This window comes from Serinus canaria, chromosome 15 (assembly GCF_022539315.1).
Source record: "Serinus canaria isolate serCan28SL12 chromosome 15, serCan2020, whole genome shotgun sequence".
Classification (NCBI taxonomy): Eukaryota; Metazoa; Chordata; class Aves; order Passeriformes; family Fringillidae; genus Serinus; species Serinus canaria.
Genome location: NC_066329.1, coordinates 9594080 through 9619545, shown reverse-complemented (window position 1 = coordinate 9619545; position 25466 = coordinate 9594080). Strand labels below are relative to the sequence as shown.

At 54.5% G+C, this 25466-nt stretch overlaps 3 protein-coding genes across 6 annotated transcripts in view; all 3 read left to right on the top strand.

Annotated features, from left to right (window-relative positions):
- The window catches only part of KIAA1671 (KIAA1671 ortholog), a 64978-nt gene extending 56207 nt beyond the window's left edge, over positions 1-8771 (top strand). For all 4 annotated transcript variants that reach the window (XM_030231115.2, XM_009092394.4, XM_018916634.3 and 1 more), the window contains 6 exons: positions 3215-3467; positions 4927-5101; positions 5281-5408; positions 5600-5733; positions 5889-5971; positions 6362-8771. In XM_030231115.2, the coding sequence (XP_030086975.2) occupies positions 3215-3467; positions 4927-5101; positions 5281-5408; positions 5600-5733; positions 5889-5967 (769 nt within the window). In that variant the 3' untranslated portion in view covers positions 5968-5971; positions 6362-8771. The remainder of the gene's footprint in view (positions 1-3214; positions 3468-4926; positions 5102-5280; positions 5409-5599; positions 5734-5888; positions 5972-6361) is intronic.
- Positions 8772-8912: 141 nt separating this feature from the next.
- On the top strand, positions 8913-15636 carry CRYBB3 (crystallin beta B3). The gene is made up of 6 exons (XM_050980375.1): positions 8913-12347; positions 13030-13109; positions 14313-14431; positions 14510-14642; positions 14720-14862; positions 15368-15636. The coding sequence occupies exons 1-6, from the start codon at positions 12182-12184 to the stop codon at positions 15531-15533; spliced, it is 807 nt and encodes a 268-aa protein (XP_050836332.1). The 5' UTR covers positions 8913-12181; the 3' UTR covers positions 15534-15636.
- A 3050-nt stretch (positions 15637-18686) lies between these two features.
- On the top strand, positions 18687-21249 carry CRYBB2 (crystallin beta B2). Its single transcript, XM_009092393.4, has 5 exons — positions 18687-18740; positions 19420-19538; positions 20248-20380; positions 20807-20949; positions 21081-21249. The coding sequence occupies exons 1-5, from the start codon at positions 18687-18689 to the stop codon at positions 21247-21249; spliced, it is 618 nt and encodes a 205-aa protein (XP_009090641.2).
- The last annotated feature ends 4217 nt before the right edge of the window (positions 21250-25466 follow it).

The window sequence follows — 25466 nt, the reverse complement described above, 5'->3', positions numbered from 1 at the left end:
TTTTATCTGGTTTTTAATGCTATACTTGTTGGGATCTTAGAGCAGACATTAAAGTCAATTACATTTGGTTTGTTCTGCACTTGAGAACTGTGTGTTATGAATATTTTTATTGCTTATGAAATCAGGGTAACGACCAGCTCGAGGCTCAGCAGCCAAGTGAGTGCCAACAGTGACAGCCAGGCTGCTGTAAAATTAACTTGGATTCCAGGATGGTACAGACATTTCTGAGATCAGTTTCTTAACAAAGGTGCTTGTCTCAGCTTCACAGCAGACAGCACTGGAGAGTTATTTCAATCCATCCATCCTGATTAGAACAGCTCCACCTAAACATTCCAGTTCACTGGAGGATTGGACTTAATCCCATGTGCTGGAATTTTGTTTGCACTGCAAGAAGTGTTTAGATTTTGTCTTTTTTACAGTATAAGGGTGACAGTGTAGAGATTCTTCAGCGTTTTGCCACCCCATTGCGCTGCTTTATTTTGACTTACAGCTCATTGCAGGGGAATTACTGCTGTATTAATTCAGGCACTTGAAGAGAAATGAGATTAATGTACTTCTAAATAATGGAAGTCTTCCTGGAATGTATTGAACGTGCATTTTGTCTGCAGTTTATTTTGGATGAAGTCCCTGCCAGGAGCAGTGCAGACATTCTCCTCACTTTGCTGTGGTGCTCTGAGCAGGGCTCTGCCTTTGGTGCCTCCTCCTCACCCCAGCTGGAGGCAGGAACCCTCAGGAGATGTTGCTGGTTCAGTTTTCCTGTTTGGCCTGGCTGCCTTCCCTGGGAGCATTTCCACTGCCAGCCCCACGGTGTCACATCCTGCAGGGACCAAACAGTGTCCCAGCCTCCTGCTGTGCTGGGGGAACCTCCAGGCTGGGGCATTTCCCACTACTGCAGCCATGGAGGGATTATTTTAGGAGTGTTCCATTAGTGCTTCTGGGAATGACCTCATCTTCATGGAATCACAGAGTCCTTAAGGTTGGAAAAGACCTCCAAGATGACCGAGTGCAGCCTTCACCTGCATCCCACTGTGGCCATTAAACCAAGCAGTGCCACCTCTGCTTGGACACTTCCAGGGATGGTGACTCCACTGCTTCTCTGGGAGAGGAGGGGAATTCTGAAATCAAAAGCCATAACTTCATGGCAACAGGATGAACACTGTCCTTTTCCTAGATGAGCTTTTGGAAGGTGAAGGAAGGAGTATTTTCTTCTAGAGCTGAGTCACTGCTGGAATTAGCATAAGGAACTCCTCTGGGCTGGTTCCAGTGGGCTTTGGCCAGTAACTCCTTGGGATGGACAGGGATGAAACCATCTCCTCCCATTTGGAGTTGTTAATTGGATTTTTCTTAGTTTATCTAAAATATTTTATTTTGGTTTTTCTCAAGTGCATGAATAAGCTTTTCCAAGTTGGCACTGTAGAAAACTCTTTTAGGTTAGAACAATCTTCATAAGGCAAATCATTGTTTTTTACAGGAAAGGAATTGGTTTTAGGTGGTGGAGCCATGAAGCTCTGACTCCTCATTTCACAGGCTGAAACAACACCTTTTTATGGCCTCTATACACTGTCTTGCTAAAACTAATTAAATTTAATTGCAGTTGGAAGTGAGGATTGCTGTCAGTTTATTTTCCATAGTGATAACCATCCTGCTGGGTTTGTGTGCTCCATGTGAGGGATGATTTCTCAGAGAAGTGTCTATAAATGTACCTGTGGAGCATCAGGGGCAGCTCATGGATATGCTCACAAACCCTGAAATCTTAATGAAGTAATAGAAAGAGGTGCATGATATATCTCAGTAATGAGAACTGGAAGTATGTTTTCAGTTTCATTTTTCTGAAGGGAATTTCCCCCCTAATTAGCTGTTCACTGGAAAGAATCCACTGCACATAACTGGGTTTGGACTCCAGGAATCCCTCCCACATTTGGGGATGAGCTGTGCCATAGGGATTGGTGTATGGGGCTGTAATTGTGCAGAAACTCCAAAGGAAATTCCATTGGGAAGGTTTGGGAATGAGGAACCACCAACCAGTGCTAATTCAGCTGGATTTCTATCACATCTTGCTCTGAGATATTTCAGTTTTGAAAACCTCAGTGAATTGTATCAGCTGCAGCCCTGGGGTGTAGCAGGGAAGAAACGTTTTGGAGATGTTCAAATCCAACAGGATCCATTCAAAACACACTTCAATTTCCATGAAAGGTCCTGCAGATTGTCCCTCCTCTCTCCATTCTTCCATGTTGCAATGCCTCTAAAGCCTAATGCTGCAGATACCAAATGTCATTTGAAGCAAAACCCCTAAACAAAAACTTTCCCCCAGAGCTCATTAGTGCCATTCTTAATTATCCTGGGGCCCAGTGGTGAGGGAGGGAAGCAGCATTCCCTCTGCTCCTGTGCTGGAAACCCTCTGGGCAGTGTCTGCTCTGCCAGACTGGACATTGTACCATGTGCTGGTGCTGATGGAATGCTGTTATCCAGCAGGAAACTCCTGAGTGGTTTTCTCCTGGGATTGCTGTACCAAATAACTGATAAAGCAATAAACTGAGGTTTATTGCTTTAAGGATGCATATATATTGATATGTACCTGGGTTTTTTAGGTTTAGAACAGTTTTCCTAGATATGTGCCCAAGAAATGCTGCTTAGTGGCAAAAGACTTTTATCAAGAGGAAAAAAAAAAAAAGAAAAAACAGAGCTAAATCCTTTAGGTTTTGTTTTTTTTCAAACTGAGAGTTAGAAGCAAGACAGCCCATTTTTTACTGATAGTAGAGTCTTCCTATTTCAAGGAAAGGCAGACACAACTGTGTCCAGCTTTCATCCCTGACCGTGCAGCTCATTCCTGTCAGTCCAGGCCACGGGAGCAATTTTAGGAATACACTGGAAGTATCCCAGCCCCGGAGAGCAGGTGCTGCTGCCCTCCTTTGTGAGGCAGGAGAAGCTCTGCCCATGGAGCCCTGCCTTAGGCTGCCCCCTGGTGCCCAGCTCTCTTCAGCTCCAGCATTCCTGAAGGAAAAATTCCTCTGGCTGGGTGGAATCCCAGTCCCCAGTACCCTGTGAATCCAAGGGGTGAGGGCTGTGCCAGTGGAGAGCATCTACACCCTGCTGCTGCTACTCTAACTTCCTGTTCCCCTTCTATTTAACCCCTGCTGACCAGGTGTGATCCAGCCTGGCCTTGCAGGTCTCTGTTTGCCCCAAATCTCACAGATTCCATTTGCTCCCCTTGCAGCTTTGTGGGAGAATCTCCCTCTCTGGACAATGAGGTGGTGTCGGGGCGGAAGCAGCCCGCGGGCAGCCACCCGTCCTCGCTGTCCTCGCAGACAGAGCCTCCCTCCCTGCCTGAGCACCATGACTTCTCCAAAGAGCAAAGGAGCACCAGCCTGGACCGTTCCAGCACAGACATGGACTCCACTGATGGCACTGATGTGCCTCCTGCAGGGGACACACTCTCTGAGGACAAGAGCTATTTCTCCTTCATTGATGTAAGTTGCCATCGTGTGTTCCCTCAGTTAAGCTCTCCCCAGTTCCTTCTGGAAACTTTGCCACCAGTTTTGCCCTGTCCCACACTGAATTTTCCCAGCTGTTTTCCTGTCTGAAAACTTTAGGATCAAAACTACAGATCTTCTAAGTCTCTGTGGTGTTTAGGTTCTGAGAGATTCCATAAAGCTGTTGGCCTTGGATAATCAATCATGGAATCCCAGACAGGTTGGGTTGGAAAGGATCTTAAAGCTCATCCAGTTCCACCCCCATCCACGCCTTCCACTAGACCAGATTTTCTCCAAGCCCCATCCAGCCTGGCCTTGGACACTTCCAGGGATGAATATTGGAAGCATAATTAAATAACACAAACAGTCAGTGACTGCTGTGCAGATTTAAGACTGTAAGAACCTTCACTAATGTTTTTCTTATTTACAATTGGTTTCTTTCCACAGTAGCTCACAGTTGCATTTTAAAGGGTTTTTTTTTTTTATATTGAAGAATCTTGCAGTTGGTGTAAGACCAGGACTTTCTGGCCATACACAGTTAATGATGTCTAGTGCTGCAAAAACTTTGTTTAATTTGGGAAAGCCCTCTAAGATCATTGAGTCCAACTCTTCCCCCAGCTCTGCCAAGGCCACCACTACCTTGTCCCCAAGTGCCACATCCACACAGTGTTTTAACACTTCCAGAAGGTTTTGTTTTGTCGCTGGGCCACTAAAGGTGTCTCTGTAAAACATGAATAGCTCTAAGTGGCAAACATCACACAGCTGGCAAATGCTGTGTGATTAGCAGTTTATTTGTGACCTGAAATCTTTTGAAAAAAGGAGCAAACCCACATCTTCTGGAGAAGGGGAGGCTCAGGGATATTTGGTGGTTACAGGCAAATCTGGAACAGCACACTGCTTTAAGCAAGTAAATTACAGCTCCTTATTTTGTTCTGTAAATGTTACTGTTTATTGGATGTGCTGGAAATGACTGATCATAGAAGGTTTCTGAATAGTGGGACACTAAACTTGGAGTGTCCTTGTTGCTGGTGAGTGGCTTTGAGTGTTTGTGGCTGGCAGGGAAGCTGCAGCTCTGCTCTGCGAGGGAATTTTGTGTAGTTGTTCTTTTTAGATCCCAATCTTGGGATTTGCCTTCAGCTGCTACCAGCTAGCAAGGCCTGTATTCATAAAACACTCTAGGAACTAAACTCCTGATTATTGCAGTTATTTTTTTACATTAATTAAGTGCAAATTATTCATGCAACTCAGGTATCCACAGCCTGGAGAGATCAAAGGATTACACCCAGTTAGCCACAAAGTACCATGTCCTCATCGTGCACTCTCTTTAATATGATTTTAAGTGACTACAATAATAATAATCAGACAAATATCCATTTTAATTGGTGAATGCAATCAAGTGGGGTGGGATTTCACTGTGGAGGAGCTGGGGCTCATTCCCAGGTGTGTGTTTGTGCAGCACACAGCTGTCCTGGACTCCAGTGCTCTGAAGACTCGGGTGCAGCTGAGCAAGAAGCGCCGGTGCCGGGCGCCTGCGTCGCACTCGCTGCGCAGGAGCAGAGGGCTGGACCTGGAGAACAGGTTCTCCTTGACAGAAGAATCAGATAATGGCTGGATGTTCAAAGATTCCACAGGTAACCCCTCAGCTAGAACTGGTTGTGGTCAGCCTGGGTGCGAGGGCAGGAGTTGGTAAAAGGTGTTTTTTAAATACTGCCCTTCATTCCTGCTTGAGTGCAGGAAGAGATGTTGAACAGGGTAGAGATGAAAAGCCAGCTCATGGTTTCCCCTCTTTTTTTTTTTAACAATAAATTAGAAGAGAAGAAAACTATGCAACAGGAGGATTCTGAGGAGGAAGACAAGATCCAGCACACTCCAAGGTCATCTTCAGTGCAAGCCCAGAGACTGCCTGTGTTCCCAGGGATGGATCACTCTGTTCTCAAGGTGAGCTCAGGCACAGCCCAGTAGGTGGGAGATAAACCAGTTCAGTACCTGCAGGTGCTTTATAAGGAATCCCCACTCTCATTTCAGAACATGTTGTGTTTTTATAAATCTGGAGTGATCTGTTCTGCATTCCAAAAAAACAAAATAGCCTGGATGCTGGCTTAAAAGGCTTTCTTTATTTTTATCTTTAGGCCCAGCTGAGGAAAAGACAGGAGTCTGAGAGCTCTGGTGACACTGGCTCTGCTCAGCTCTTCAAATCCCCCAAAGCACAGCTCGGCACTCCTGGCAGCAGAGTGCTGCCCTCCAGTGTGGAAAAGGAGGACAGGTGAGAGAATCCCAGTGTCAGGAAAAGGCCCATGCTCTTCTTGGTGGAAGGAAAAAATAATGCAACAAGCTGTACATTCCTTTTTTTGTTGTTGTTGTTTCTGTCAGGAGTTTTAATAATGAAAGAATAAAGAGTATTTTCTTTTTATGTCTTAGGTCAGAAGAAAAGTCTCCTCAGTGGCTGAAGGAGCTGAAATCAAAGAAGAGACAGAGCCATTATGAGAATCAGGTTTGAAAAGGTACTTGGGTAGGAAGGGGGGCTGTGCTGGGTGCAGGTGTGCAGTGACAAACTCACATTTCCTTAGATGTGTTGGTGTCACCACTGTGGCCCCACCAACACTGCCTTTACCCTGCCCTGTGCACCAGGGGTGTCAGGGACTGGTGCCCCTCCACTCCCAGTCACAGTTCCACTTTTTCTCTGCACTTAATTTGATTTTCATAACCTCACTCTGTTGGGATTTCCCAAAGTTTGAAAACTTTGTGTGGTTTCAGCACAATTCTGGGTGGCTCTTAAGCATTTAATGCACTAAATAGACACAACCAAGGTGGCACTACAACAGAAAACACATTTTAAGGTTTTCCTGTCCCAGCTGACCATCTCACACCCTTCCTTCTGTTTTCCTTTCCAGACAGTGATTCTAACTAGGAGAAGATAAAGAAGTTTAACAGAAGCCTTAACTCATCTGAACCTAAACCCCCATGTCATGTTGCTGCTGTTTGCTTCCTGCCTCAACTGCTCTGTGCATGGTGCCTTCCTGTTTTGTGGAGAAAAGCTGCTTCAGTTCATAGTCAAATACAAAGCTGTGTCTGTCAGGTCAGGGGGGACAGTGGCACTTCAGACCTGCCTGCCAGGAGATCCCCCCTGGGTCATGGTCAGCACTTCAGAAAGTCTTGGAAAATAGAGATATTTGGGAGTGCTGTGATCCAGGGAATTCCCCTCGCTGTGGAACAGACTCTGTAGGTGTTCACCTCTGGGAGTTGTGTCTGGCTGGGCTTTGTGTTTGTTTATGAAAATAATAATTTTAATCAATTTTTTTTTTTTTGGTGAACAAATAGTAAGCTCCTATTTAGAATGGAATTTGTGGAAGGTGAGAGTGGAAGAACAAATCATGTTTACTGCCATATTGAAAAAGGAAACTTGATTATTTTTTGTAAAATGTATTTTTGATTGGCTTGTATTTACATGTGATCTGCTGACCTGGCAGATGGAGATAATTTTTAGATGAACAAAATGTTAACTTTTGTCACTCTTGAAGTGGTATATTCTGTGTTTTGTCAGCATGTGGAATAATTGCTTCATTGGAATGTCTTTCCTAAAAAGGATCAAGCAATAATGTCAACCAGTTCTCTTTAAAAAAAAAAAGGTAAAAATATGTAAATACTGTTTTTATAACAAAAAAGGAAGGGAAGAGGGAGGATGTTACACTCATATCAGGGTTCCAGTTAATTGTTGAATGTCACTTTAATAGCAGTTCAGATAGTCCCACTTCATATTTTTATTTGTTAATCTGTAAATACCAGGTTTAAGTTTTTATTTTTATGCTGATTTTGTGGGATAACCTAAATGTGATCTTCAGTTTCTCAGCTGATTTCCTGTCTTTTCCTTTGGCAAGATGTGCTGATAGCAGAGTAGAGATCTCCTGGACCACACAGGTGTTTGGGTATCCCTAATTCTCAGATATTCCCTGTCTCTGGACACTCATTCTGAAGCACCAACCACCCTGGCCATGGAGGACAGACTCGATTCTTGCCCCAGATAAGTGCTCTTTCAGAACCTTTCCATGTGTGGTAGCCCAGGGAGGGAGGTGACTCCAGGTGTTCCTCAGGCTCAACCAGGAAAACATGGAAGAGGGAGAAGGAGAGTGGAGAGCTCTCCTCACCTGGCAGAGCTCCTTGGGCTGCACTCCCCACTGGCTGAGGGGCTCCCCTAGATGCAAACCATAAAGCACCAGCACTTCAGCTCCTTTTCCTTTTTGTCTTTTTTTATTTTCCCCGATCAGCGTTTCGGGAGCGCGGCTCCCGTGGGGCCTGCCCAGGCCAGTGTCTGTCAGGCTTGGAGCTGCCAAAACCATGTGCCAATTCACCTCATGGAAGAGTCACAGGGGGGGATTTGCAGTCCCAGTCTGCAGGAAATAGCAGCAGGATGAAATAGCAGCAGGATGGCAGGAGACAAGTCCCATCTGCACATCTCTCGCTCCCGGATTTTATTCCGGTGGCAGCTCCCTGTGCTCCCTGGAGATGAGATGGAGACATCTGTCTGATGTAGAAGTCTTTTCCCTGTTGCTCTGCCCTGTTTCTCATGGGAGCTGTTGCCACTGTTAGTTTGGCAGCCCCTCTGCTCCCCACAGAGCAGCAATCCCCAAGATTCTGATGGAATTTTGGGGATGGGCCGTGTCAGTGCAGCCACCACCCTTGACCAGCTCCTTTTAAAACCTTGCACAGATTTCCTTCCCTCTCCTTTAGATGATGGTGGAAAAGGTGACTCTTGGTGTGGTTTTTTGGGGTGTATTCCTGTGGCAGCACCCAAGGGTGTGACACTCACCTGGGTCAGCCTGAGCAGCAGGTGCAGGTGAGGATGATGGTGGCTGTTCTCACTCACATCAACTGGGGCCTCCCATATCCAGAAATCAGTCCCTGCTCACAGGAACATCCACACAGGCTGCGTTTTCCACTTCCACAGGTGACAGTGTTGTGTTCCCAGCAGTTGGAGGATTTGCTGGTTATTGGTCTAGGCCAGAAATTCTGTAACTGTTTGTGCTGAGGAAGGTGAGGGGATTGACACGAGGTTTCCACACAGCCCTTGAATGTGTTTGCATTTCCACATCTGCTTGGACAATGCACTGAAATTACTGTATTGAGTAGTTTAACCTACTACTGAGAAATGTTTAATGCTTAAATGTCTAATTAAAGAGCATCTTTAGAATGTTGTTGAATGGGAAAGTGTTTTTTCTGCTCTGTTATTTCTTTATATTGTACATGGATTAAATATCGACTTCCTTCTCTTTGGGTTATTGCTCTGTAATAAAAGATATATAAATATGTTATTACTTCTTAAATGATAGAACAGACTGTAATACACTTTATATAATTCTATTTTAATTCCAAATAATGCTTCTTGGAATTTTTTGTGCTTTCACCTTTGTTGCCATGTGCTTTTTCCTGCTGTTTATTGGAGATGGAAGTGAACTGTAAGGTTCCTTCAGATGTGCTGCTTCTTCCACTCCTGGATCCTGCCCTGGAGCAGGTTCAGGTCTTGTCCAAAAAGTGATGCTGAAGGTGATGGAGGCCCTGTCATGTCCTTTATCTTTCCCCTCACAGCTCCTCAGCTGTTCTCCTTGCTTAAAAAGCCACATCAATACTGGGTTTTAAAGGTGGGATGAAGTGTTTTGTGGAATTCAGGCACACTTTCTGACTGCCCTCCTCTCATGATGCTCAGCAATCCCTGCTCCAGGTGTTGTGTCAAGACTTGCACAGCTGCTCCATTGCTTTTTATTGCAATTCCCAGTTGTGGATTTCTTCCTTTTTATTTTTCTGTTTGCAAATTCACCTTCTTAACATCTGTGAATCTTCAATTTGTTCCTCACCCACCAGAGCCTTTCACTTCCTGCAGAGAAAGGAGCAATGCTTGATTCTCCAACCTTTGACATCCCCAGACTTTTCATAGGACTTAACCCCCCCCCCCGCCCCACCATCCCCTTTCCACTCCCACAGAAGTTTGTTTCACCCTCTTCTTTCTTTGCAAACTGAAAATGCATGAGGGGCAGATTTGGGAATACAAAGTTTGACCTGTAGAAGGTTTGGAGCAGCAAATCCCTGATTTCTGCAGGGATGGTGTGTTTCAGGGGCAGGTGGGCAGTTCTGGGTGCTGCTCTGCCTCACGAGGTGTATCCAGGTACAAAACCTCTGGGGTGAGTTCCCAGAGCTGTCACTGCTGTCCCCAAGCCAGTTCTGGGGGTAAAACAAACTATTCCAGTGAAATCCAGAGCTGTCACCATAACTGTGCTCCCTGACAGCCCAAGGTCACTGTCTGCACCTCCCTGAAGGACACTGGTGCAAGAGCAGCTGCAGCCATGTGAGGGAAGTGTTGGATCCATCCCTTCAGCACAGTGCTGAGAAGGAAAAACAGGTATTAATTGCTTTAATTCCTTTTTAAAATGGACTTTTAGGAGCTGAAGGCTTTTGGGACCAGGTTGGACGGAGCTTGGAGCAACCTGGTCCAGTGGAAGGTTGGGGGAGCAGGGGGACAGAATGAGATGAGCTTTGAGGTCCCTTCCAACCCAAATATCCTGTGATTCTAGGAAACCACTTCCATGGAGCTTTAAAGGGATTTGGGCTGTTCTGGCAGGGGCTGCAGAGTCCAGGCCTAGTTCTGCTCACCCTGGGAGTGGAGAAGGGTGGAGGGTGAGAATCTTTCCCAAGCTGGACATGAGCTTAATGTATTGAGCATAAATGTATTGCAAAAATATAATCTGCAGTAACTTCTGGTTCTTCTGGTGGGATTGGCAGAGGAGGAGAGGGAGAGACAAGGTCTGGTGGGTTATGGGTTTTTCTCATTCCATATTAAACAAAATGGTACCAAATCTGGTTTTGAAGGAGCTCTTGTGGAGATTCAGCTTTTGTGTTGCTCCACGTAGCCTTATAGAGTCTGTCTATCTGGGTCACAATAAATACATAGACAGAAATCACACAGATAGTGTGATAGAAATCCCATATTTTGTGTTACACAGTTTCCTAGGGAATAAAAATATTCTGGCTGCTGTATTTTGGTCAGTACCATTGCAGTTCCAGTTTAGCTTTGCCAGGTATTAACAACAACAACAAAAATCTATTTTCCAGCAGTCATTTTTCAAAAGGATGTAAGAGGCTGACAGCAAGAGGAAATTGAGGTCTGTTTGGGAGAGGCATCAAGGAGGTCCAGTGCCCCTTCTGTCATGTTTTTGGAATTGCCTAGTCAGTGTGGAGAGCTGGGAGAGGCAGATCCAGGGCCCTGAGGCTGTGGCAGAGCTCAGTGAATGAGGCTCATGGGAAGGAAGGGACTGGCATAGGAAATTCTGTGTTTGTAATCTGTTGAGGACAGCTGATACTGTGTTTGGTGAGACAGAAATGAATCCATTCCTCCTCAGTCTATTGGAGCTCGGATGGGGACAACAAATCTTCATCAGGAACCACAGATAGGCAGAGTGAGGAAGAGTCAGTTGGAGACACCTGGGTCATCCCTGTCACACCAGGCCTGGAGCATCACCCAGGGAGGTAGGGATGGGGTGGGGCTGAAGAGCCTCATTCTATCACGTACAACAGGAGAGGTTTCCATCCCTTTCCTGGTTTCCATCCCTCTCCCATTCAGTTTGTCCAGCCTGGCCCAGGGAATTCACTTTTCTGGCTTTTACAGTAAAGGTTTCATGGGTAGTTCTTGGTTTCAAGATGAGCCACACTCAGAGCAGGTAGAAGAACCTGCAAGGGCTGTAATAAATTGGGATCTGTGCAGCTGAATAAAATGTTCCCTGAGGAACATGGTTTGAGTCTGAAGGGACTCTCAGTGGTGAAGAGGGAGTCAGGCCTGCTACGAGCAGAGTGAAATGCTCCCAGTTTGGTGCCTGGTATGAAATGCTCCCAGTTTGATGCCTTACATCACCCTGTGCCTGTGAAGATGGACAGACCCTTGTGCCAGGCTCCAGAAATGCCTCATCACACACCCCAGGATGTGTTCCCAGCCTGTTCCTGGGAAATGCCAGGCAGGGAGCCAGACTGGGGACAGACAAAGAAAAGGAACTCCATGGAGAGAACCTGCTTAGGGCCAAAGTTACAGCAAGAACACCAATCTGGAAGTGCTGAGCTGCTCCAGCTTCCCACTGAGCTCCTGGAGCCAACCCTGGCCCTGCATCACACCTTGTGTGGAGCCCTCACAGAGGGGGACATTTTGCCCGGTTTTTGCTTGACACTGTCCTCGGTTTCCAGGCTAAACCCTCCCCAGGTGTGTTTGTAGGTTGGGATTCAGCTCAACCCTCCCCAGGTGTGTTTGTAGGTTGGGATTCAGCTCGTAGGTTGGTTGAATGTAAATCAGCTGGAGAGGATGCGGTGGGCAGAGCTTCCCATAAAGCTATTCCTGGACAAGGAAGGCTGGAGGTGGGAGCAGATCCTGCCAGTGGGAGAGGGGTGCCAGGAGCTGGGGCTGTTTATTGCTTTGGGGTGCACAGAGGCTCCTGAGGAACCTGGGTGTCACCCCTTGCCCGGAGCCCTCACAAACGGGGCCATTTTGCCCAGTTTTTGCTCCGCGCTGCGCTCAGTTTCCAGGCTTAAACCCTCCCTGGTGAACTGCTGATGGCAGAGTTTTCCAGAGAACCTGGCAAGAAGCAGCGTGAACGTGCTGATGCGAATTTGGCCGTTAATCTTCTGTAAATCGAGCGGCCCGTGTGCGAGGGACAGCCGGGAGAAATCGGCGTGACGTTTCCATGGCCCGCTGCGCGCCCGCGCTATTGAGGTGGGATCTCATGGCTGGAATTCCGTGGACGCAGCTGCTGCATCAGCGCCCCGGGAATTCTGCTGCCCTGTTCAGAAGCAACCCCATAAATAGCGGGGCCGCCCGCGCCGCCCGGCACAGCGGAACCACACGGAGAGGTAGCACTGCTGGGACTGCAAGGGGCTTTCACCAAGAGTTGGTGTGTCTGAGTCTGAGTCAGACACGCGGGGTTTGGCGAGAAGTGAAGCTGCAGGGTTTGATTCAGGACGTTATCAAACTCCTTTATTCATCTCTTAAGCCCATTGTCTGCGTGGCGTGGCCGGGGAAGGAGTGTTCCAATGCTGGAGCAGAGTTTTGTGGATGTTCCTGGAGAGTGAAGAGGGGGCTCTCACCGCCATCCCCCCCGGCCACGGTGGCACAGCAGCTCCAGCTGCCGGGTTTGGTGTCCCCCGGGATGCTGGAGCAAGGGAATGGTGTCAGGTTTATGTTGTGGGGAAAGATGTCAGCAGCTGGAAGCTGAGAAATTCCTGCTGGGAACAAAGGCAGGGCTGTGAGAGGGGAGTTTAGTGGCAGCTGGGTGAGCTGCCCTGAGCAGAGAGCTCTGTGTCATCTGGGATGTGGCTCAGTTCAGTCCTGGGGGTGCCTGGGTGACGATTTGGGGCCTGTGTGCAGGAGGGAGAGATGGATGGATAACAGAGCTTGGACATCCCTGGGGATTTGTGCACTGGGGTCTGTGCTAACCCCTGCTGCCTGTTGCATGTCAGCTTCATCCTCTGTTTCATCATCAGCTGTAAATCCCAGTGCCTCCCACCTTAACCTCCTGCACTTTGGGTTTTCCAGGCACAATGACCGAGCAGCAAAGTCCCCCTGAGCAGATGGCGACTGGGGAGGGTGCTGGCGAGCGAGGTGGCACCTACAAGGTATACTGGGCTATACTGGGCTGTACTGGGGACTGGGTGGAGCTGTGGGATGCCAGGCTGGAACCAGTGCCAGCACTGCAGGAGCTGCTGGGGACAGGAGTGGCCTCCAGCTCTCCCACAGCAGCCATGGGTGGTGGCCCTGCTCTGGTGTGGAGCCCAGGGGTGGCTGCAGGCTGGGAAGCATCTGGGGCTGGGGACCTGCTGCTGCTGCCTGCAGGAGGGACACTGCTCCCTGCCTGCGTGGCTGCCAAGGCCATTGGCTGGCCAGGCTGGTGTGCAGCTGCCCAGGGATTTAATCCAGGAGATAAAACATCCCAGCAGAGCAGGGTCAGCTGTGGGCCCAGGCACTGAAACTCCCCAGTTGTATTTGTAGGTTGGTTGAAGGTAAATCAGCTGGAGAGGATGTGGTGGGTGCAGAGCTTCCTACAAAGCTGCTCGGGAACAGGGGAGGCTGGAGGTGGGAGCAGATCCTGCCAATGGGAGAGGGGTGCCAGGAGCTGTGGCTGTTTATTGCTTTGGGGTGCACAGAGGCTCCTGAGGAACCTGGGTGTCACCTCTGTCCCTTGAGCCCCCCATTATGTGGTGTGAGCAGGAGGCTCTGCCCTTGTCCCAGACTCAGGTTTTGCAGCTGGGACCCCTTTGGGACAGTGACAGGGGGTGCCTGGTCACCCCACTGACCCTCCTGGTCCCTGAATGGTGCTGGGACTGGCTCCAGCCCATCCTGCAGCTCAGCCTCAAGGCTCTGCTGAGAGCAAGGCAGCCTGGGGAGGCACTGGGGTCTCTGTACCTGGCAGGGCTTAGAAGGAAACTCTGAATAAAGAGCTCATGCCAGGCCAAGTCAAGGGGATGGTTGGATCTGGAGGAAGCAGTGATAAGGAAATGATAATGGACAATGACCAGGCTGGGGGTAGGAGAGGCAGCCCATGGCTCAGGAATTCTCTTAGCCCAAATCTTCTGTGTTTTAGCTGTTTTTCAGCCAGTCATGAACAAATTCCAGCTTGTGCTTTACCAAACAAACACCGTTGGCCAGAGCTCTGTCAGGGCAGAGGCACTGGTAGGACCCAGCTCTTCCAGGCAAGGGATGACATTGGCACAGGATGGCCGGCATGGAGGGACACTGCCAGAGCCCTTTGATCACTGCTGGCCCCATTTCCTGGGGTGTTCCCCTGCTGTGGTGCCTGACAGGGTCTCTCCCCACCTTAGATCACGATCTATGAGCTGGAGAATTTCCAGGGGAAAAGGTGTGAGCTGACAGAGGAGCTGCCCAACATCACCGAGAAGGAGATGGAGAAGGTGGGCTCCATCCAGGTGGAGTCTGGCCCGTAAGTCTGGGGTGGGGAAGGTGGAGCAGCCCCAGGGGGTGGCAGGGAGAGCATCCCCCTGACCCTGGGCTCCTGCAGGTGGCTGGGCTTCGAGCGCCAGGCCTACGCCGGGGAGCAGTTTGTGCTGGAGAAGGGCGACTACCCCCGCTGGGACTCGTGGTCCAACAGCCACAGCAGCGACAGCCTGATGTCCATCCGGCCCCTCCAGATTGTGAGTAGGGCTGTGCTGGGCTGGCCACGGCACTGGGGACCATCAGGGGACAGCCCCTGAGCCACCCTTTCCCCCAGGACAGCGCTGACCACAAGATCCACCTGTTTGAGAACGCGGGCTACACCGGGCGCAAGATGGAGATCGTGGATGACGACGTGCCCAGCCTCTGGGCCCACGGCTTCCAGGACCGTGTGGCCAGCGTCAAAGCCCTGAATGGAACGTAAGGAGGGGGACACAGGGGACACCCCAACAGCTTCCTGCCCGTGGCACTGTGGTTGGACCCCCCAGGGTGGTGGCAGGGGCCATGGTACTGCTCATGCCCATCTTGTCCCTTGTCCCCTCCCTGCTGCCACCTTTTCCCTGGCCCACAAGGAGTAATAGGGACCATGGCATTGTCCCTGGGCTGGATGATGGCGCCTTGCCCTAACCCACCACCCAAGCTGTGGTCCCCTCTCCATGAACTCTCCATCCCCTCCTGGCATGTGGCATTTCCCACCTGGGCACTGCAGCCTGTGCTGTGGCACTTGGTGGCACAGGAGTGGCCTTGGGCAGCATCACCTGGCTGTGGCAGGGGATGGGGACACTGGGATGGGGATGGGGACACTGGGATGGGAATGGGAACGCTGGGGTGGGGGCACTGGGGTGGGGATGGGGGCACTGTCCCTGCTCCAGGGGCTGCGGGGGTGTGGGGTGGGCACCATTGAGCACTGCCTCGGTCCCCGCAGGTGGGTGGGCTATGAGTACCCTGGGTACCGGGGCCGCCAGCACGTCTTTGAGAAGGGCGAGTACCGTCACTGGAACGAGTGGGACGCCAACCAGCCCCTGATCCAGTCCGTGCGCCGTGTGCGGGACCAGCAGTGGCACCAGCGGGGCTGCTTCGAGAACAGCTGAGGGACCCCCCCCGCCCCCGCCGGGGCCGCTGGAGGGCTCCCCCCGCTGCTGCCGTGACCGTGGTGTTCTTTGTGCAAAAACCTCAATAAAGCTCTGAGCTGGAGGCTGCCGGGGCCTGCCTGGTCCTGGGGCTGGGGGAGGTCCGGGAGGGGGGCAGGGGGATGGGGATGGGGATGGGGCCGTGCCCAGCAACCCCGCGCAGGGCAGAGCGGGGAGTACCAGTGTTTGCAGTGTTACATAAAGGCTGCAGCTTTCCAAACATAACCCCCGGTGCTGCCGTGTCAGGGTTTTTCCAGTGCCTCTGTCCCTTTTCACAGCACCTCCTGCCCGCTCCCAGGGCTGCTGGCCAGTCCCAGGGCAGGGAGGGGGCCGGGGGGGGATGTGGAACGGCCATCCCTGGGTGGTGCCAGGCCCTGTGCTCATCCCGTGGCAGGATGGCTGTGCCCAGCCTCAGCATCCTGCCAGGGCTCCAGCCTGTCCCCAAGGAAGTTTCCCACAGTCCTGGGGTGGTTTCTCCCACGGGAATGAGCTCTGACATGGGGGGGACTGTCCTGGGGACAGAGGTGGGGGGTTCAGGGGTGCCACTGGGTGCTGGTGGGACACTGAGCTGCCCTGGCACTGCCCTTCTCCAGGGGCACTGTTGCTACACTTGGGGACCCACTGGGCAGGGGCAGAGATGGGAGATGGGCTTGAGTCCATCTGAGGGCTTTGTGCAGTTCCCTGAGCAACCCCCCAGAACTTTTCCCTTTGGGGGGGTTGGTGGCTGTGGAAGGCAAGTGTCTGGCCCTGAGTGGCAGAAGCTGCTTCCAGAACAGTCCCTGGGGCTGCCACAGCTGGGGCTGGGATGAGCTAAACCAGCCCAGCCAAGGGAGGGGATCACTGGGGCTGTGCTGAGCACTGCGACAGCCCCTGCTGAGGGGATGGGATGTGGCTGCAGGGCTGCACTGGGACCTGGGACAGGTCCATGAGGGTCCAGGGCTTCAGGATTAACTGAATGGATTAACCCAGGAGATGGGGAGGGCAATGCTGGGTCTGTCTGTGGGGCTGCAGTAGGAGACACAGGCAAGAAAGGCGGACTCCAGGGCTGGGAATCCTGGAAACTCTGGATCACACCCTGGCCTGTCCATGGCCTGATGGGTTCCTTGCAGAACTGCAAGGTCACCTTGGCCCCTCTGGCCCTGGATACCCCATCACCTGGAGCTGGGCAGCTGCAGACCCTGGGGACTGACCCCACACACGTCACTGCCAGGGTAGGCTCTGGTGACAACACCCTGTGGGTGACCGTGTGCAGCCATCCTGGGGTAGGGCATGGGGCAGAGGTTACCCTGGGGGGGCTGCAGCCCATCTCCTGCTGTGGGACCCTCGGGAGATGCTGTGAGGGGGAAGGGGTCGGTGTGGCATCTGTTCATCTGGGTGACACTTGCTGGGCTGACAGGGGGATCCAGCTCCTCTGTGGGGTGAAGGGGGCCGTGGGTGCTGCACAGCAGCAGCAGTGTCCCCCACTCTGTGAAACCTCCTTTCCTGCAGCCCCCAGCCCCGTGCAGCCTCTCAGCTCAGCTGCTGGGACAATGCCAGCAAAGGGACCCTGCTGCTGCCCTCAGCCCCAGCCCAGCCCTGGCTGTGCTGCCCATCCAGCCACGTCCCACGGGGACGTGTGACCCCCCTTGTGACCTCAGCTTTGTCCTGGTGTCACCGAGGGACCCCTGGGGTGCTTCTCAGGGACCCCAAAGGAGCCCAACACCCAGCACCGAGTGCACCCCGGGTGCTGTCCTGCTGCAGCTGCCCCAGCTCCAGGTGATGGGGCTTCCACAGGGGCCAAGGTGACCTCTCAGCTCAGCAAGGAAGAGCGGCCCCAGCCTCTGCCCACCCCCGAGGCCCCGGGCCGGTGCCGGGGAGGCTCCCGCGGTGCCCCCGGTGCTGGCACGGCCGCGGGCGCTCCCTGCCCGGGCTGCAGACTGGCAAAGCCAGACGCTGCCCGGCCCTTTGAGGCGTTTTATCTCGCATGGAAAGAGCCGAGCTCAGCAGCTCCGGCGGCGGCTGCCGGGCTGTCGGGGGGATCAAGTCTCTGGCCCCGAAACGCCTGAAGCGGGGCTGGCGGGGCTTTGTTGGCCGGGCCCGCCCCGGCTCTTGGCACGCGTTCGGCTGATGCTTGCAAAGTCCAAATCTCCTCGCCACCAACCCGACAAAGCGGGTGACTCGAATGTGACAGGTAATGAAATAACTCGGGCTCGGTGCTCGGGCAGACAAAGGCTGCGGCGGATCAGCTGACCCTGGTTTTCATTGGGGTTTAATCCAGCATTCTCGCTTTGAATCAGGCTTTAACTATTTTGTAAATAGTTTTGGCACCTCTCTGCTGCAGCTCGGTATAAATTCCACCTCCCGGTCCCAGCCCGTCACTGGCTCAAGCGGGTACTGGTATAACTGGTAAGACTTTGCTATTTATTGTCCTCTCTTTTGCCGCAGCCTCCTCCCGACCCCCGGGGCCGGGGTCCCTTCCCGGTGCCCGCGGGGTGTGGGCACAGAGCCGGGGACAGTCCCGTCCCCACAACCCAAAGCAGGATATCCCACCCGGCCACGGCTCCGTTTCTTTTTGTCAGGAATGAGTTTTCACCTGATTTGGAGCTGCTCAGATACTGAGGGTCCCTCTGGGCTTGAGGATGGGGCACTTTCCCTGGAGTGGCAGTGCCAGGCTGGGGCGGGAGGGCTCAGCACAGGCTCCCGGGGCTGGGGCTGGCGGGGGGAGCCCCAGTGCTTCTCTCCATCACCCCTTCCAGCACCCACGTGGCACCGGGATGCTCAGCTGGACAAGTACAGCAGGAAATGCTCGACCACAGGGCCTGGGCTCCACTGGGAATGATTCAGGAATTTCCTGAGCTCACAGTTTCCTGTGCTGGAGACCCCAGGCAGGTCCCAAGGGCCATTGCCTGAGCTAGGGGAGATTTGGGGTGCTGAGCAGCCCGCAGCAGAGTTTGTCCCTGGCACCCACAGGCTGAGCCCATCCTGCTGCAAGCCCTGGTCCCACCACCCTCTTCCCTGCAGGGTACAGATGGGGGCATGGACAGAGGGCTCTGAGCAAGGTCCCCAGCGTGTCCTCAGGGGCAGATTTTAACCTGCTGAGTTTCCCTCCCAAGGCAGCAGACACCCCAGCTGATGATGGCTTCCGAGCACCAAATGCCAGCCTCCAAGCAGCAACAAGCCAGCTCCAAGGTCAGTGGGACAATGCCCAGCCCCGCAGGGGGACAAGGACACCCTCAGCCTCTCTGGGTGCCCAAATCATACCCAGAGGCACTGCTGGGAGCAGCTGGTGCCAAGCACGGCCAGCAGTGCCGCTGAGCCTTTGCAGCAGGAGCAGGGGATGAGGAATGGGAATTTTTGGCATCCCTCAGCCTCGGGGCAGGTGGAGCGGCTGGGAACAGATCAAGTGCTGATCTCCCACCACCGCTGCAGAAACAACAGATCTGTCCCCAGCTCCTGACCCCTGAGATCTGTGCTGGGCTGGTGGCCCCGGGGCTGTCCCCGGGCTGTCCCCAGGTGTCTGGCTCGCTGTATCCCTCTGGTGGCTGCGGGGGCTCCAGCCACAACCCGAGCCCCTGAGCTGTTTGATGCCTGCTGTGAGCGTGGGCATCCCTCTGCCAGGAGCACCGGGGCACTGGGACAGAGCTGGCAGGGCCTCGTGGGCACCCGTGAGTGAGACCTGCATCCTCAGGGGGATGGCAGTGGTGGCTTGCACTTGCAGACTCCTTAAAAGCCTCTGAAGTACAATTTTGGGAGAGGGAGAGGTCTGGACTGCTGCAGATGTGCTGCCCCGTGGCTGGGGACAGTGTGTGCCACCAGTGGTGGTGGCAGGGGCGGGTGACACCCGTGCTGAGCTCCTGCTCTCTTCCAGATTGCCATCTTTGAGCAGGAGAACTTCCAGGGCCGCTGCCATGAGCTCAGCGGGGCCTGCCCCAACCTGAAGGAAGCCGGCGTGGACAAAGTGGGCTCCATCCTGGTGCACTCCGGACCGTACGTGAGGGACCTGGGGGGCTGCGGGGGCGGGAGGGAGGGGCTGGGGAGGAGGGGTCTCCCCGCTGCCACACCCGCATTGCACCGTGGATTTCCTGTGGCCAACGCCGCCGAGCTGCTCGCCCAGCTCACCCCGGTGAGTGCCCGGTGCCAGCAGGTGAGCAGGGGGACACAGTGGGTGACCAGGAGGTGACTCTGTCACCTGGACTGGCTGATAGCTCCGCTCAGCGGCAGGAGAGTGGAGGGCTGTGGGAGTGGGCAGAGATCACAGCGTTACCCCCAGCTGGGTTTCCCTCCCTTTGGGTGCAGGGACAGGTGAGACTGCGACCTGCTTATGCCCTCTCCCCACCTGCTGGCCCTGTGTGTGCTCTCCAAGAGAGAGCCCCGGAAAAGTCCCTGGAGAGTTCCCAGTGCTGCTCCCAGAGCCCCGGCACAGCTGGTGGGAGCACAACCCCAGCTGGGACATTTGGGTGATCCCGTGAGTCCCCAGCGACCAAGGATAGGTGGCCACCACAGTGGGAAGCCCTGCGGTGCCACTGCTGGCCGGAGGCACCGCAGCCCCGCCTGGCACCTCCCTGGCACCCCTCCCGTCCCGGCGGGGAGCAGGGGGCACGGCTGGGGCTCAGCCCGGGCGCTCGCCGGGGGCGGTGCCGGGGGCCGATCCCCGCTCCGCTGCCCCCTCTAAAGCGCGCCCCCTGCTCTCTTCCAGCTGGGTGGGCTACGAGCAGGCAAGCTGCAAAGGGGAGCAGTTTGTGTTTGAGAAGGGGGAGTACCCCCGCTGGGACTCCTGGACCAACAGCCGGAGAAGCGACAGCATCACTTCCCTGAGACCCATCAAAGTGGTGAGAGCACCCAGACAGCCACTACCCACCCGCCAGACCAAGGTCTGCAGCCAGAAGTCTTCCCCAGCCTTCCCCCGCCCTCCCCAGCCCCGCGGGCGGAGGGGCACCCCCTCCTGCGCACCCTCGCCCCAGCCCTCGGGGCCCGGGGAGCCGTGGGGGGGTCGGAGGGGGCGCGGGGACGGGGGCGGTGGCAGGTGACCCCAGAGCGGAGGACGTCTGCTGGTAAGTCTGGCAGTGCCCGCGCAGGCAGCGGCTCTTTGAGCCGCATGGATGGAGGGATGCGGAGCACCCCCGGCACCGCTGGGAGCGGCGGCGCACGGTGCCCGCCCTGGCCTCGGGATCCCCACAGCCCCGGGCTCTGCCCCCCCTGCCCAGCCCCGCGGGGCCGGCGGCCGCTGAGCCCCGTCTCTGCTCTCCCGGCTGCAGGACAGCCAGGAGCACAAGATCGTGCTGTACGAAAACCCCAGCTTCACCGGCAAGAAGATCGAAATCATAGACGACGATGTGCCCAGCTTCCACGCACACGGCTACCAGGAGAAGGTCTCATCCGTGCGGGTGCAGAGCGGCACGTGAGTACCGGGGCCGGCGGGGGTGGGTCCCGGGCGGAGCCCGAGCATCCCCGCGGGGCTGCGCTCCGCCGGGCGATGCTTGGGGTGCTCGTGTTGTATGACCTCCCCCCCGCCTCCGCTTGCCTTGCCAGGTGGGTGGGATACCAGTACCCTGGCTACCGGGGCTACCAGTACCTGTTTGAAAAGGGGGACTACAAGGACAGCTCAGACTTCGGCGCTCAGCACCCCCAGATCCAGTCGGTCAGGCGCATCCGGGACATGCAGTGGCACCAGCGCGGTGCCTACCACCCCACCAACTAAAGCCCCCGGCCCGTGCCGGGGCGCGGGGAGCGGAGCAAGCGTTCCCCCGGCCGCCGCTGTGCCCCCGCGGCCTCGCCTCCCGCCTCCCCCCGTGTGATGCCCGCGCTGCCGAAGCAACTCAATAAAGCTTGGAGTTTCAAAGTCCCAGCTCTGCCCTTTCATCCGCTGCGTGCGGAGGGACCCCTCTGACGGGTTGGGATGCCCGTCCTGCCCTCCGTGCTCCTGGCTGGGGAGGGGGCTCATCGCCGCGTGGCCGACGCTCACAGTGCCACCCTGCGCCGGTGCCATCGGTGCTGGCAGGTCACCCAAGTGTCCGGGTGAGGGAGGTGACCTGGGGGCTCTGGGTCTCACCCCTGTCCTGGATGCAAGGCCAAGGCCGTGGGTGACGTCCTGCTGCGGGGACAAAGGTGTCCCCTGAGCACCGGGGCAGATGGCACACATCCTGGGGGGCTAGGGGAGGAATTGCCCTCTCGGTCAGGGCACCTCCGAGTCGAATAGTGGCACTGGTTATTAGGCTCTGAAGGCTGTAATTAGTAACAAGGCTTTAATTTAGCAGTCACGGTGCTAAAGGATGCCTTTATGATCATGTCATAAATCGGGCAGAGGAAGCGGAGGAGCGCAGCCGCACCTGCTTGGCCGGGGGCTCCGTGTGGTGGCAGAGGCGGTGGTGGTGACGGTGACAGACGCGGTGGCGGGGGCGGCTGGGTTCTGTCCCCTCCGGCAGCAGGACGTGGCCGTGGCAGCTGCTCAGTGTCACTGCGGCATTGTGGGCACAGGTGAGGGCCACCTGCCGGGGCACTCCGGGCACCCCGTGGTTCCTGCTGCTCTCCTGGCCCTGTAGGGACCAGGCTGCCTGGCTGCGGGGTTTGGCTGCGAATCCCAGCAAACCCAGGAATCTCGGGGAGTCAGGGATGCACAGCATCCTCCTCGTCAGCTCCCGCGGCCAGACCCGCGGTGCGGGGGGAGGTCGCCCCCAAATCCTCCGTGTGCCAGAGGTTTTTCCCTGTGCTCCAGCGGAGTCCCCTGGCAGGCACAGCCCAGCCCACGGGCTGCTGTGACATGCCAGCTCCTCGGCCAGGCTTTGCGGAAAGCTGCGCCTTTCCTTCCCCAGGGAGGATTCAGGATCATCCCAGACCCGAACGTGTTAGTGAAAAATGGGATTTTAGCGGTAGCAGCAGCAGTGCTCTGGGCATGCCGGGAGAGCCGGTGGGAAACAGCAGCTGCTGGGGGGCAAAGTGCTGAAAGCAGCAGCAGGGTGGGGAGCAGAGACCCCAAATCACCGAGTCCGAGATTCCCAGCCGTGGAACACTGGAACCGTTCGGATTTGGAAGGGACTTTAAAGCTGATCTCATTCGACTACCCTGCCACGGGCAGGGCCACCTTCCACCTGCCCAGGTTGTCCCAATCCCTGTCCAACCTGACAGTCGGGAGCCAGGGCAGCTCCCGCGGGGACGGCTCTGGGTGGGCTGGGAGGGTTCTGGGAGAAAAAGCACCGAAAGCAGAAGTGGAAAAAGTGAACGAGCTCCGAGCATCTCCTGTGGGACACGCTGGGGGAAATTCCTCCTCTGGTGGCTGGGTGCACCCAGGTGGGCGCCCTCGGGTCACCTGGACGCAGCTTCAGCTCTGCCGAGGAGGGTTTTTCCCTCGCTGGCTCTGGGGAAATGTGCTTAGAGAATAATTTGGTTTTTTTTTTTTTTATTTTATTCAAAAGCAGAAGATCACCTCCGTCCCACGCCCGCTCCGAGCTGCCATCTGGCTCCCTGCTACTGCGCTCATCGCCTCAGCAGCTCGGAGCCCCCCGGCCACCCCAGCCGTGTCCCTGTCCCTGTCCCTGTCCCTTCCCTGCTGCTGGCCGTCGTGTCCCTCTGCCGCCGGGGCTGCGGGGCTGCCGAGGTGTCAGCAGTGCCACGGCGCTGCCGCGCTGCCTGGGTGGGTGGTTTTGCCGTCGTGCCAACAGCCGGCAGAGCTAAAGCTGTTCTCCAGGCTGCGGAAGGGATTTTTTTAAAATTTTTTTTTTCACCCAGCAAAAAGAACAGGGGGGATCAGCCCCCACCACTGCTGGCCGTGCTGGTTCCATCCCTCGGTTCCTGCGGGGCTGGGCTGGGCGGGGGATCCCCGCGACCCCCGGCAGGTGAACCCCACAGGGGAGGGTCTGCCTGCAGGGGAGCAGCAGCAATTTGCCGTGGGGCAATTGATGAAAGAGTAAGAATGATGCAAACCCTGGCTAAATCCGACACTGTGGTGTCTTTTCCTTCCTGTTTTATTTTCCAACTGGAGTAGCAGCCGCTGGCTGTCCTCAGGAAGTGCCTCCGTGAGGACCGTGGGTGATGCGGGATGGGCTGGTGAGGAGGAGGAGGCAAGAGTGAGAAGAGATGAAGATGTGCCCGTCGGCTCCCACTGGCTTTGCTTTGCCTTTGCCAGCAGCAGCCGGGTGAATCCCCCCTCGGGACACCTCAGACTGGAGAATCACGGGCTAAAAAACAGCAGTCTTGGGAAATATGAATTGTTCTTTACTGAAATACAGCGGGCTGAGCTCAGTCACACCTGCAGCCTGGGTGCTTTGGGTACCTAATGTGCCTTGCCAGCTGTGAGGGTTTTACAGTGGGTTTCAGGGATTTTTATCCTCTGAAAATTATTGTTATGTTTAATTCTCCATCTTCAGGAGCCACATGATTACATGAGATTCCTAGCTTCAATTTTTTTTCACGTCTTCTTTGCATTAAATGGATCCTCCAGCCTCATGTTTGTGCTCCATGCACAGACCCAGCCACAAACACTGGAGGTTTAAGGAAGGAAGGAAAACCAAGCAGGAACCCAACATGTATTATTAAAGCCTTGTGGTTTTCAGGGCAGATTTGATTTATCAATGTTCAGCTTTGGCATGTGGAAAAGTAATCTCTGCTCTGATTAATGCGAGGGGAGGGCTGAGGCAGGAGTGAAATATCCCGGAGACAGAGAGAGGGAGAGAGAGAGGGAGAGAGAGGAGCTTTGGCTCTGGCTGTCCCTGAGAATGGGCATTCTTGTCCTCAGTGGCAGGCTCCCATTTGCTTTCTGCTCCTTGTTTTTGTTCCTGACATCAGTGTGACGAGGCAGAGAAAGGAAGCAATGAAACCTCCGCAGCTCCTTACAGCCAGTAAAATCCCTGTCCGGTTGAAAAGCTAATTAAGAAACATCACTTCTTCAGCGGCCAGAATTGGAAGCAGCCTCGTGGAGACATAATGGGATTACCGGGTATCAGGGGATTGCAGCCGGCCAGGACAGCGACGATGCTGAAAGGCTCAGGACCAACCCAAAACTCTTCACTGACACGAGGGAATGTTCTGGGAGCACATCCTCCAGTGAAGAGCTGGGCTGCACAAGGGGATGTGCTGGGAAGGGGCTCCATGGGCTGCCGTGGGACGGGGCCACCTCCACCTCTGACACCTTTCCCCAAACAAATGGAAAAAAGCAAATGTTACATTTCCCTCCGGGCAAGCTGCCAGGGCAGCCCCGATTGCTTCGCGTTCACCCTCGGGGACACCCAGCAGTGACACTGTGACCCCTCCACGGGGACACCACGGCCGGAGAACAGCAGCTCCAGGTGGGGCGCTGGCACAGGAGCAGCCAGCGCTGTCACATCTTGCAAATCCAGCGGCAGGGAGTCCTGACAGTGCCAGCAGAGGCAGGGGAACGCTGTCCGAGCTGGAAACCCCTGGGCAGCACAAGTGGCAATTAGGAAACATCTGTTCCTCCCAGCGCATGGCAACGTAATGGGATTAAAATGTATCACCGGATTAGGGCAGTGCTGCACAGATCAGCTGCCCTGAATGTTCTTGGGGGGGGGAAAGGAAAAGCAAATTTCTCTCTTAGCCATGGACATAACCTTTATGTTTCTTTTTTATTTGTACCTTATGCATGGTGCAGAGCTGGAGCCAGACCTTCTCTCTGCACGGTTCAGTTCATCTCAAAGGAAACTGGGGCTGAGTTTAAGCCATTTTAGATGAAATGGCTGTGTGAGCAGCCAGCCCCTGGTGCTGCCAGCACGGCTGGAGAAGTGGTTTTAACTGGGAGCCTGGGGTATGACACAGTGGCCTGTCCCCTCTGTCACCTCTGTAGGTGTTGGGAGGTGTGCCATGAGCTGGGTTTGGTCCCTTTGGCAGAGCATTGGGTGGTGGGAGGATGGTGCAGGAGGAGGCTGTGTCTGGAGCATCCCTGGGGCTCTTCCCCTCAAGGGAAAC

Bases quoted from the DNA above. Each gene is read 5' to 3' on its own strand.
- CRYBB3 (XM_050980375.1), top strand. From the start codon at position 12,182: ATGGCCCGCTGCGCGCCCGCGCTATTGAGGTGGGATCTCATGGCTGGA. The intron at 12,348-13,029 runs GTAGCACTGCTG...TGGGTTTTCCAG, and splicing joins CAGCGGAACCACACGGAGAG to GCACAATGACCGAGCAGCAA. The intron at 14,643-14,719 runs GTGAGTAGGGCT...CCTTTCCCCCAG, and splicing joins CCATCCGGCCCCTCCAGATT to GACAGCGCTGACCACAAGAT.
- CRYBB2 (XM_009092393.4), top strand. From the start codon at position 18,687: ATGGCTTCCGAGCACCAAATGCCAGCCTCCAAGCAGCAACAAGCCAGC. The intron at 18,741-19,419 runs GTCAGTGGGACA...GCTCTCTTCCAG, and splicing joins AGCAACAAGCCAGCTCCAAG to ATTGCCATCTTTGAGCAGGA. The intron at 19,539-20,247 runs GTACGTGAGGGA...GCTCTCTTCCAG, and splicing joins ATCCTGGTGCACTCCGGACC to CTGGGTGGGCTACGAGCAGG.